This window comes from Euprymna scolopes, chromosome 24 (assembly GCF_053919585.1).
Source record: "Euprymna scolopes isolate OS-2025 chromosome 24, ASM5391958v1, whole genome shotgun sequence".
In the NCBI taxonomy this organism is placed as follows: domain Eukaryota; kingdom Metazoa; phylum Mollusca; class Cephalopoda; order Sepiida; family Sepiolidae; genus Euprymna; species Euprymna scolopes.
Genome location: NC_136505.1, coordinates 78594738 through 78607047, shown reverse-complemented (window position 1 = coordinate 78607047; position 12310 = coordinate 78594738). Strand labels below are relative to the sequence as shown.

The window sequence follows — 12310 nt, the reverse complement described above, 5'->3', positions numbered from 1 at the left end:
AAAACTTTTAATATCTTCAATTTTTCAACTTTTAAAGTCATTTCCTCAAGCAAAGATAACGATTTTGAGAAAAATATTTTGTGTAGGTCTTTTCTATGTCAAACCCCAACTATCATCACCATTACCTCACCGGGGTTCCAAAATCGACCTGCCCTAATGCATGTATGCTGCTGTGATTGATGCTTGCATGCCCTCCCTCGATCTGCTGAGTAGTATCAGGAGGTGCAGTCCATTGTGGTATTAAGTTTTCCAGGAATGTGTTCAATTCGTACATTAATGACTGTTCTTTGAAAGAAAACAAGCAAGCGTTCTTTGTTTTCCAGGACCTGATCTGAGAATATTTTTACCACTGGCTGGTAGTCCACTGTAACCAATAAATCTGGGCACCCCAAAACGGACATCTTACAAGACTCCAATCTGTATATCAATGCCAGAGCTTCTCCCTCTCTGTAGCGAGATTCTGCATCCTTCGTAAAATGAAATCCAGCCCAAATCATTTTCCAGTGGTCCTTACCACAGTTAGGTCCTCATTCTGTTGAACACTAGGAGTGTTTCTGAAACAGAAAATACCTAATGTCAACCTTACTATAGTCCATTGAAAGGTAAATTGCCCTGTTCATCTCGAATGTTTTGACTCCCAGCTCCTTAATTTTCTGAACAATGTTTTATATATATATTTTTTTTTTACTCGTAGAAAAGTTTGTTTGGTGATATTTGTCGGCGTCGGGAATTTTAGAATGGCTTTATGCTGTCAGTAGTTATTAAAAAGCTGGCTAATTCGATTTTGTCACCAGCAAATTGAAACTTACCAGGATTGAAGGTGATTGCATTTCTGTTGTAATGGGTGATATAGTCCACTGTGTGCTAGAAAGCAGATTCCACAGTTTTATCCCAGATAAGTGTATCATAGATGCAACAAGTCTTTCGGGACATGTCTATCGTAATGTCGTCGAACTGGCGAGTGTATCTATCCTCAGAGACATGAAAACCTTTGGGTGCTCTAAGGTACCAATAACAGCTTCACTCTGTTATGAAGGCGGTTGCGTCTTGGGCCATTGGGAGAGAGTAGTAAACTGTGATATCTGTTCCATGCATCTAGAATTGTTTTCTTGGTTCAGGCAGGCACAACAGACACGTGCTTAAATGGACACAGAGTATGATGGGTTTCCCCTCATTGTTTCAGCATTAAAATTTTGTAGGTTCACCGTCCTTCTTGGTAATCTATCCATCCTTTGATACGACCATCATCCTCAAACACCAGACCATAGGCATACCTGCGGGTACTGACTCGATGATGCCCAACGCAACATCACTATCTAAATCCTCCTTCACCGTCTTTTTTCAATGATGAGGGACAGGAATGGGTGTGTGCACAGCTGATAGTTTTGCTCCTGGGTGAACATCTCCAGTAGCCTCTCTGACATGTAACAGTTGATGGGACAGGTATTGAACACACTTCATTTGAAGTGCTGCCATAAACAGTGTTCCAAATGTTCCCAATAGGGTAAACAGGATTCTAGTAGATTTGTCCGGAACCATTTCTTTCTGGGAACATCCACATGGTGCTATCCCATTATTCGTCAGCTTTTGGTATCTGATGTGGGAAGTCGCGAGGAATTAACTCTTAAGTTTTTCAGTGGTGACTCGGATAAGTAAAATCCTAATGTGTTCTGTTGAAACTCGATTGAACACATGGAAAAAAAAATATTACAAGACAAAAGTAAAATAAGTATATAAATTATTTACATAGAGTCCATTGGTATAGTCATGAGGAGACCGCTACTGATTTTGGGTAGTCGTTGACTCTCGATCTCAATTTCTCTCTGAGTCTCTCGTTGGGTCTCTCCCGTTTTTACGGTACCAGTCATATTTATATGGTTAACACTCCACGTATGCTAATTAGGTGGATCCTACGACAACAACCCCCTCCTTCCAAGCTTTGGAGTCCCTTTTGGATTTCAAAATGGTTTCATATATGGGATGATTATTATGGGGTATTTTCATATATGGGATGATTATTATGGGGTAGTTTGCATACTTTATATAAATATGTCCATCATTGTAATTTTTAGTGTCATTTACGTTTTGTAACCAATGGATCCTTGAACTTTCATTTCCTACCAGATCTTCTCAGTTCAGGAATATTTTGCGGAAGTTCCACTTGAAAAGTTTCATAAATTCTATAGGATCTTCCTCCTCATCCGGTATACTCTCTTCATGCTCTTGTAAGTAACATTTTTCCAGTTGGTTCTGGTGCCTTTTATGAGTATTTTTTGGCCCTTTAATTATGTAAATCAGGTCACCGATTCTCTTATCCACTATGCCTCGCTCTCAGAATGCAACATTGTTTTTGTAACACTTGAAAAATACCTTCTCTCCAGAGATGAATCTTTTTCTAGATGTATGCCTTGTATTCTTTACTATATTCTGTTTCAGCAAAAGTTTGTCAAACACTGACTTAACTTTTCTGGCAAACATTAGTTCAGTTGGTAACAGATTTGAGTGTTCTCTAGTTCGGCATAATCCTGTACACTTGTAGGAACTACTGAAGTACCTTGTCCATTGGAACTCCTGAGGCTTTTTTCAGAGCGTGCTTTAAAGTGTTGACAAATCTTTCTGTGAGCCTGTTGCACCTTCGATGATGCAGTGACGTTGTTATATAGTTAATTTGGTATAACTCCCAGAAATCCTTAAATCTTCAGAAGTGAATTGCATCCCATTGTCACTCACAAAACACTCTGGCACACCGAACCGAGCAAATAGTTCATGTAGAAAGCTTGTTGTGATATTGGTTGTAGGCTTCTTGCAGCGTAGCACTTCTGGCCATTTTATAAAACTATCTACTATTATTAAGTTGTAATATTCTTCTACTGGGCCAGCAAAATCGATGTGTAATCTTGTCCATGGATAATCCGTCTTGGGCCATGATTTGTGTACTATGGACGGTGCCTTTGCTGTTAACACACACCCTTTACATCGATGAACCATGCTTGCGATATCCACATCCATGTCTTTTCAATATACAAAGCTCCACATTAAGCCTTTTGTTCTATTGATACCTGGGTGACCCATATGAAAGTCTCGCAGTATTTTTTTCTGCAACCTTTTGGAACTCGCTATATAATAAAACTCCATCACATATTGAATAGATCTGCACTTTTTGATCATTTCTTACAATTTTGCTTTTATGTCTAAAATGAAATCATCATTTTCAGCTTTCTTCTTGATTTCATTTAATGTAACTGGCATTTCTATTACAATATTGTTTATCATGATTTTCACTTCATAATTTGTTCTGATAGTTGCAATAATCGATTCTTCAAATTTTTCTTCTTGAATCGGTATGAGTTTTGATAAATTATCCGCGTGAATTATGGTTTTAGATGATAGATGCTTTATGTGGAAGTTATAATTGAGAAGAATGGTACCCCATCTCAACAATCGATTTGCCATATAAATGGGTAAACCTTTTTTCGACCCAAAGATTGTGATCGGAGGTTTATGATCCGTTTCTAGCATAAAGTGCCTGCCATAGATGTATCTATGAAATTTCTTTCTGGCGAAAATGATACTCAGAGCCTCTTTTTCAATCTGTGAATAACTTCTTTCTGCTGGAAGTAGTGTTCTAGAAGCGTGTGCAGTTGGTTTCCTAGAATCATCTTGGATTATGTGTTGGATACCTGTTCATACACCGTATGAACTGGTATTACTTGTCACTACAATATCCAGTTTTGGATTGTAATGGGTTAAAAAGAGGTTGGATGTAAGCATTTTCTTGATTTCATCAAAGGTTTTCTGACACTCAACTGTTCATTCCCATGCCTTGTCTTGTTTCAATAGTTTGTGCATTTTTTTAATGAGTGCTTGATAGTAATTAGCGAGCCCGAGAAAACTTTGCAATGGACCTGTCCGGATCTGAAAGTCTGCCATTTTTGTTGATTATGTGTCCTAAATATTTAAATTCTTCCAACGAAATTCACACTTTGACTCTTTGACTTAAAACCCAAAGTCCTGATTTTTTTTTTTTTTTTGGAATACTTGAATGGGACGCTCTAGATGTTTGTTGATTGTTGCACTCCTTACTATATAGTCCAAGTAGGTGCATGCAATTCCAAATCCTTCAACATGACGTCCATAGCTTGTTGAAAAATGGCAGGTGCCACTTTAATACCAAACGGAAGCCTGTTGAATTTGAATAACCCTCTATGAGTGTTTATCCCTAGTAACTTCGAACATGCCTATTCAACGGGAATTTGGAGATAGGTGTCTGATAAATTGATTTTTGAAAATATATATTTGCCATTTAGCTTGTTAAAAATCTCCTCTGGGCTCAGTGATGGTAATCCTTAATCATCGAGTTCAAACCTGTTGAAAAGTCAGCACAGACTCTGATTTGGTTTGATTTCTTTTTGATGCACACAATCGGGGCAGCCCATGAATTAGTTTCTACTTTTGATGTAATTCCCATTTTTTCCAATCTATCAAGTTCTTCATTAATTCTTTCTACTCCTGCGAAAAGAACATTACATTTCTTTTTAAAAATTGGCATAGTGTTTTCCTTGAGCTCAAATTTGGCTTCAAACTTGTTACATCTTCCAAGACCAGGTGGGAAAATTTCCAGAAATGTTTTCTTTAATTCTTTTTTAATGTCCTGTCTTGTTTGCATGTTACTTTCTATTTTTCTGCAGAGCGAGTTTAAAGGTTTATCCCACAATTCAAATGTTTCAATGAAATCCATACCCAATAAGTTTTATCGATTTTTCAAAATAAAAATTTATTTTTTTTAACAATCCCATTAAGCTTCATGGGAAGTACAACCTCACCTTTGAAGTTAACGCATGGAAAAAATAACTACAACACAAAAATAAAATAGAATAGATGTATTGAGAGCATAAAATATATACAATATTTACATGGAGTCCATTGGTAGAGTCATAGAAGACTATCCCTGGAGAAGTTGTCGGCTGGGTAGTCATCAACTCTCGATCTTGTTGTCTCTCCCGTCTTTATGATATCAACCATATTTATATAGTTGACATTCCACGTATGTTAATTAGGTGAATCTTACGACAACATGTTCTCTGATACATGGCTACATTGAGAGCTTGAGGCTCTACTATGTTGAAAAAAGTTTGTTTATCTCATTTGAACAAGTCATTCTTAACTCATTGTGCATTTTCACAGGGTCGGTTAAACCGCACATTTGTTTGTACTAGGCCCATGTGTCAATGAATGATGCCCAATCCCTGTTAGTGTAACCATGCTCAGTCACAAGTCTGTCTGGTTTTGTAGTGTGAGGCTGGTTCAACACATTTTCTCTGCCAGCAAAAAGCTTGTTTTCTTTTTGTAAATTTATCAACTGATAAACTAGTTGCAAGTAATGTTCGTCATTGCGCTGTTCTGATTGCATTACTATTCAAATTTCAATAAGAAATAAAAATTAAATCCTCTTTGTAACGCCATGTAAAGTGAACTTAAAAGTCTTCCAAGTTCGAGACCAGTGCCATATTTATAACACTGGATGATGCCCAGTATTCCACTTTTTTCCGACCTGTCTCATTGGTCATCTTCATTCTCTACAGAAACTAGTGTTAGAAAATTTGGAAAAAAAAATCTGAAGTTTACTGTTCCTTCTGTCAAAAGCGTAATTTGTAAATCATTTCAATTACACAAAGACAGGATAGTTTTATGAGAAGCTATAACAACAGGAATCCCATATACTGTATGTGCTCTCTGTTGATCTTAGCATTGTTTTCAGCCAGTCTTGGGCCTCTCCTTGCCACTGGACCCAAGCAGTGCTGATTCAGGAAAGGTGTGATTGAGTATTGCACAACCCTTGCCTCACAATTACACATGCAGCTACTTTTATATTGCCTCTTGAGACTGAACAGAGGCATCGCAATTTACAAATCTAAGAGTGGCAAGACATTCAAGGATTCATACTGTTAACATGTGAGCATCTTATATATATAATGTGTGTGTGTGAAATCTTTATGCTTACTTTTCGATTTTTCTGTGTAATTGAACTTTTGTTTATAACGATCTGATACCCTATTTGCCATTTTTTTAATGCTGTTTGTCCCTATATTTGTCATCTTTTTGTCTTCCTGTGATTATCTTAGAAAAAAAAAATGCATGAAAACTATTTTATTCCCAAATTGTCACTAAATTATAGAACCTTGAATGATATTAAATGATAAAACCTTGAATTTAATACTCTAATTATGTATTAATAGCTCTATTGGACATTTTAAATATTAAGCTTTATCTTTGCTTTGGGAAATTTATTTTTTCTTGATTAATCTAACCCATATAGATTTATTTAATAACTTATTTTGATTTGACAGCTTAAAAGCAATTTGGGTTCAACTTCTGAAATCTAATAAAATAATTTTCATTTTATGTTAGATGTTTTATATTGTACTTGTGATATGCATTCTTTTCAGTTTTCTTTTAATGCACATACGCACACATAAAATAGAGATAGCATTAAATAAAAACAGCATAGATTATTTTGTTTTAGTTTTCAAAAATAATAAACTACAGATAACGTGGATAGTTGTGATGGATTTATCAAGTTTATACAATTCATTTTAATTTACTGTTTTTTTGTTTTGTGTTTGGAGTTTAAATATTATTTAAAGATATTTTGAAATCTTCCTTGCAGAGGAGCAGTTTATTTTAAACAGAATTGCAGATTCAGCCATTAATATCTATGGAATGGTCAGTACTCTCTCTCGAACATCTCGTTCTCTTGAACAGAAGTTGCCTTCTGCCAGTCATGAAAGTCTTCTTTGCAAAGTTTTCTGTGAAGAGGTAATTTTGCTTTATTCAATATTAATAGTTTGAAGTTTTAATGATACATCTGTCACACATTTGTTTTAATGATACATCTAGCAGACATAGTTATTTTAAATGAATTACAAAATCTTATTTGATTTAAAATCAAAAAAACAAAGTACAAAATCACAAGCACAATATCTGTTCAGATATTGTGCTTGTGATTTTGTACTATGATTAACTTGTTGTTTTGTTAATAGTTATGCATTTACTGTTGTGTTGATGTAAATCAGTTGAATCAAGTGAGTTTTTAATTTCTATACATCTCTATATTAATAATAACGAAAAGAAAATGAAAAAGGCAAAACTTTTCAAATGCAGACACGACATAAAAATTTAATATGGTCCAACTGTTGCATAGGGGACATATATTAAGATGACGAGGATCATTTCTGGGATTGCTTGGGACTTCGTATAGATACTGAATGGAGATATATACAAGTTCTTAACAGAGGAGGGGAAATATATATTCTTGGAAGGGTTACAAAATGTTCATATTAAGATGATTAACACATTACCTTTTGAGTGTTGAAATATATGACAAAGGTTACAAAAACACAATGATGATTTTTTATTTATTAGACCGATCAAATGCTGATGTCAGGAATTCACATTTGTTCTACATGGTTTATCTTCTACCCCTTCACCTCTAAGGGACCCTCCTCTGACGATGTCAACTCTTGACGTTAAATTTGAACTCAACCTCAGATCAAAAGTCTCAAACTCAAATCCAACTGTTCTCTTCTTCTCTGCACTTTCCACACTGACGCCCAAAATAAAGAAGACGACTCTTTTATAGAGAGACCCAAGCACATCTCATTTGCATACCCCCTCCCCCATCACGTGATTTTCAGTCCATAAATACCAAGGGGCGGCCATTTTTATTTTCTCTTTTTTATTCTTTCTTAACAAGAGCTGCACGATGCATGAGGTAAGGTTCTTTACTTTTAACCATATGCCCCCTTGATCTCTAAGATCAATAATTAGTATCATAGTCTGCCATCCATGCTAGGTGTCTTCGTTCACGGTGCGATCGTCGAAGAGGCTCTTCTTCAGACACTTCAGCATCAACCTCCCCTTCCTCTGATGGCAAGGAGACTCTCTGTATATCTAAAATGTGATGAGGCATTCCGTCAATCGCTACCTTGCTTTTGGAGAGTACTTCAGTCACTGTACCTTTTCCCCAGCGAGTCGTGCAACGAGAATTGGGTGGTTTCACCCACACCTCTCCACCAACTGCGATGTCCACGCAGGCCTGTTCTTCTCTCTTTTCGTCTTGACCAGCTTCCAGCATCATATTGTACCAAAAAACTGCTTCTTGGGGTGAAATCTGGCTTCTTGATGCCACAGCTTTTATAGTGCGATGGTGCCTCTCTATAATTAATTCCATTTCCACTTGGACGGTATGCAGCTCTAAAATATAGCCCCATTCCACTCCGCACATAAGTCTCTAAAAACTTCCGAGCGGAAAGACATACCATTATCCACCAGCATCTCTTCTACTGGCCCCCTTTCCATAAAAACCTCCTTGACAACTCTCTTTACTTCTTCTACTGTTTCATTCTTGATTTTCTGCCATATCGCTACTCTCCCAGGCCCACAATCAATCATAGTTACATGCGGTTCATGTTGATAATGTATGATGTCAATGGCCAATCTTCAATTCTCTTCAACATGCAGTTCCCCTTTTTCATGTCTAGCCGGTGCAGGGTCTATTGATTGGCATTCCCTACATTGTTCCACCACCTTTTGGACGTCTTGCATTATGACTTGCGGGTTTATTTTTCTTGCCAGGTAAAGGGTCTGTTCCTTTCCAAAATGATATAGGTTATGCAGGTCTTTTAAATTCTCTACTGCACAACATGCTGGAGCCCCGTCTCTTTCCTTGTGTAGCCAGGCTTTCTTGACTCTTGTCAGCCCATCTGCTTTATTTTTTTGTGACGGAACTAAGGTAATAGTTACCTTTAGTTTGAATTCTCGAACCAAGTCTCCCAGCGCTCCAAGTCTACGCTTGATAAGCATCACCGCTGCTCCTTTTGTTTTGATCCGCTTATCACCAGACAGCTCCGATTTAATCCACGACACCACTGTTGCAGAGTCTGTTTTAACGTTCACTATCTGTAGCCTCCATTTTAGAGCCAGATTGATGCCTTTCATCACAGCATTGAGTTCCACAATATTGATATGAGCACTATCATCCTTTTTGCATAGCCAAGCAGCATCTTCAACAGCCACTTCTCCTATTTCCAATAATACCCCTAATGCTACACTGCTAGCATCAGTCCATATCACACCTTCATGGCCCTCCTTTACATGCCATTTTCCTCTTACAGGGTCCATTTTTTTCACTTCTGCAATGACTTCTTGTATCATGAGAAGCACTTCTTGATCAACTGCATCTTCCCAACTGTCTGTCCCAGTCTGCCAGTCTGTCTGCACGCAGTTCGCAGCCATCCAGCTATTGGGTAGTGGCCAACCAGATTTCCACATATAGAGAAAAGCTCTCTCTTGGCTAGGTCAACAATGGCTTCAGGGATCTCATTTCCTCGCCCAAACATCAATTTTCCTGCCTTATTGTTCTGTAGTTGAAATCCCAAAGCCATTCCGTTTTCCAGTGACTCAGGCGGTTTTGTCGTCAGTCCATATGCTTTGATATGCTCTCTCACCCTTTCCGCAGTCACCTCTGTTTCGTCCACTAGTACATCGTCGATGTAAGAGCAGGTGCCTCTCTTCACTGCATCGTCTTTGGCCAACACTGTCTTAAGAACTGCCATCATTATCTTTGGTGCGGAGTTCAGACCAAATCCTAATCCGGTCAGACAAACTTGACCTTTGTACTCTACCAATTGATATTTCCACAATTTCTCATCCACATGTTGGAGTTGGAGGTAGGCTGACTTCGGGTCCACAATTTTAGTCGCCTGCTTCATCCTTCTCCATTTCCTTAGGACTTCTTCACACATATCGATTCCGTCCTTTGTATGACAAGCGACAAACTTGTTCAGCTCACGGAAATCTAACACTGGCCTAACTTCTTAATAGGGTGGACTACAGCCATGAGTGGCAAAATTCCTTCAACTTTCCCTGACCACGGCATTAATATTCCTTCATCTATCCATCTCTCAACTTTTTTCAAACTGCGGCTCCGCAGCTCCTTTCAGTGTGCTTTTGTAGCAGCTGACCCGATTCGTCAATACGGGTGGCTCCGCGGTCCATCGCCATTCTACCATCCATTTTTCACCATCGAAGCAGGCTCGAAAGTCATCATCCTCAATCAGACATGGTCGGGGTTTCGACGGTTGGTTGGTATCACCCCTGGTTACACTTCCTGTTATTCCCGTTCACTCTGATTGCCAAACTTCACCTGGCCTTTAACAATAGTAGCTCCTCTCAGTCGGTCTATCGTGTCCAGGCCCAGCACCACATCAATTCCTGCAACCAGTCTATCCAGCACGATCACTCTTAGTCGCAATGACATATTCCTTACTACAATCTCCGCATCGGCCTCTCCACAGCATTCCATTTCTTTGCCATCCACCACTCTAACGTTGCTGGTTCCATTTCAAGAGTTGGCGATGCTCGTAGTAATAAGTGTTGTTGTACATCCAGTATCAACAAGAGCTCTAGCCCTCTTTCCATTGATTGTGATCACTAACTGTGGCAACAAACTCTCATATGCCTGTTCAGTATAAAAGGGGTGACTACTGGCGCAATAGCACCCCTTTACTCGTTTCCCAAAAGTGAAGGGCAATTCCTGCTAATGTGCCCTACTTGGCCACACCGAAAACAGATAATGTCTGGCCGTGGCACCCTACAGTCTCTCATTAGGTGTGGTTCTTGACATCAAAAGCATTTACCAGTAAATCCACGGCCTTGCTTCATCACTGGTCGCTCCTTTCTGCTTGCCACAGTAGCCGCGACTGCCCCCAGCTCACCGGGCTGTTTTGCCAAAACTCTAGCATGCCTTAGAATCTCCTCCACCTCCATGGTTTCAATATCAGTAAGTCGTTGCAGTTCCATGGAGATGCGATCAGGGAAACCAGTTACAAGCGCCAGCGTTGCAGTCTTCTCAAGGCTGTGTCCCCCATATCCAGCCAATCCTGCTAGTCGCCTTATCTCTGCCACGTACACGTCCATAGACTCCCCAGTCCAGGTGCCTCTTTTGAGCTTGTTGTAAGCCTCAAACGCGCTCTCAGAAAATGCGGTCTTTAACCGGTTTTCAATGCTCTCAGCAATGGCCTGATCCGTCTCTCCCATTTCTAGATAGACCGCTAGAGCACTTCCTTCCAAATACATTGGTATTAACATGGCTACATCCTCAATCTTCTCCAGCTTTGCCACCAACTTCAGCTTGTTAAGCCACGCAACCATGTCACCTTCTCCAGTAAATGGCCTCAGGATATCGCTGCTCAATCTTAGTCGGTCACCTATTTTTGTCACTGTGCCGAAATAGCTTGACGTTAAATTTGAACTCAACCTCAGATCAAAAGTCTCAAACTCAAATCCAACTGTTCTCTTCTTCTCTGCACTTTCCACACTGACGCTCAAAATAAAGAAGACGGCTCTTTTATAGAGACCCAACCACATCTCATTTGCATAGCCCCTCCCCCCTCTCGTCACATCACGTGATTTTCAGTCCATAAATACCAGGGGGCGGCCATTTTTATTTTCTCTTTTTTTTCTTTCCTAACACGAGCTGCACGATGCATGAGGTAAGGTTCTTTACTTTTAACCACAGCCGATCAATTCTCTCCAACTGACTCTGCTAACAGTTCTGCTCTGACAGACTCTAGCTACTATATTGAGAATCCCCCTTTTGCTATGACTTCAGAAGTGTGTTTCTCAAACATGACCAATTCATGTAGCTATGCATGTTTGTGCAAAACACTTCTGCAAACAAAGAATCCTCTCCTAACCTATTTTTAACCTAACCTATTTTTTTTCACAATGTAGTTTTAATTTGTATTCTTCATTCTTTTTAGCTGACATTTTTAATATTTAGTTTCATAAAAGAATGAACAATCAATTCTTTTTACGATATAAACATTATCTAATTAGTGTGGTCACATCATGAATGATTTTTTTTTTTGAATTAAACTGAGCCTGTATTTCAATTAATTTGCTAATTGCTAATAGAAAGCAATTAAAGTGAGAAACTGCATTTCTATTAGCCTGAGTTGCTATGTATGATAGTTATTCTAAATCACATTCCTTGACACTAGTCACCATATTTGTTCCTGAATCCCACAAGACTAAGAAAACTTTATTGAGATTTTATACTCCTCCAGAATATTGTGCAATTCTTCACTTATTCTTGCACCTGTGTGTGCACCAGGAAATGGAACAACTCTAAGCACAGCTCTGCACTGTTCAAAGTCATTTGAAAACCAATGACCTGTCAAACTCAGAAAGGGAGCATTATCTGTTGTAGCTGTCCAAATTTCTGTTCATGAAATGCTGCTAATTCTAT

The 12310-nt window shown here is 38.7% G+C and overlaps 1 protein-coding gene across 3 annotated transcripts in view; it reads left to right on the top strand.

Moving 5' to 3' along the window:
- Positions 1-12310, top strand: part of LOC145246786 (very long-chain specific acyl-CoA dehydrogenase, mitochondrial-like) — a 296798-nt gene that overhangs the window by 257666 nt on the left and 26822 nt on the right. The window contains exons 15-16 of one of the 3 annotated variants that reach the window (XR_013863168.1): positions 2125-2225; positions 6668-6816. The exons of 1 other annotated variant lie outside the window; for it this stretch is intronic. Coding sequence is in view for 1 of the 2 variants with exons in the window: in XM_080108581.1 (XP_079964707.1) it covers positions 6668-6816 (149 nt within the window). In the remaining variant the exon portion in view is untranslated. The remainder of the gene's footprint in view (positions 1-2124; positions 2226-6667; positions 6817-12310) is intronic. One more of the 3 variants, XM_080108581.1, reaches the window with a different exon arrangement.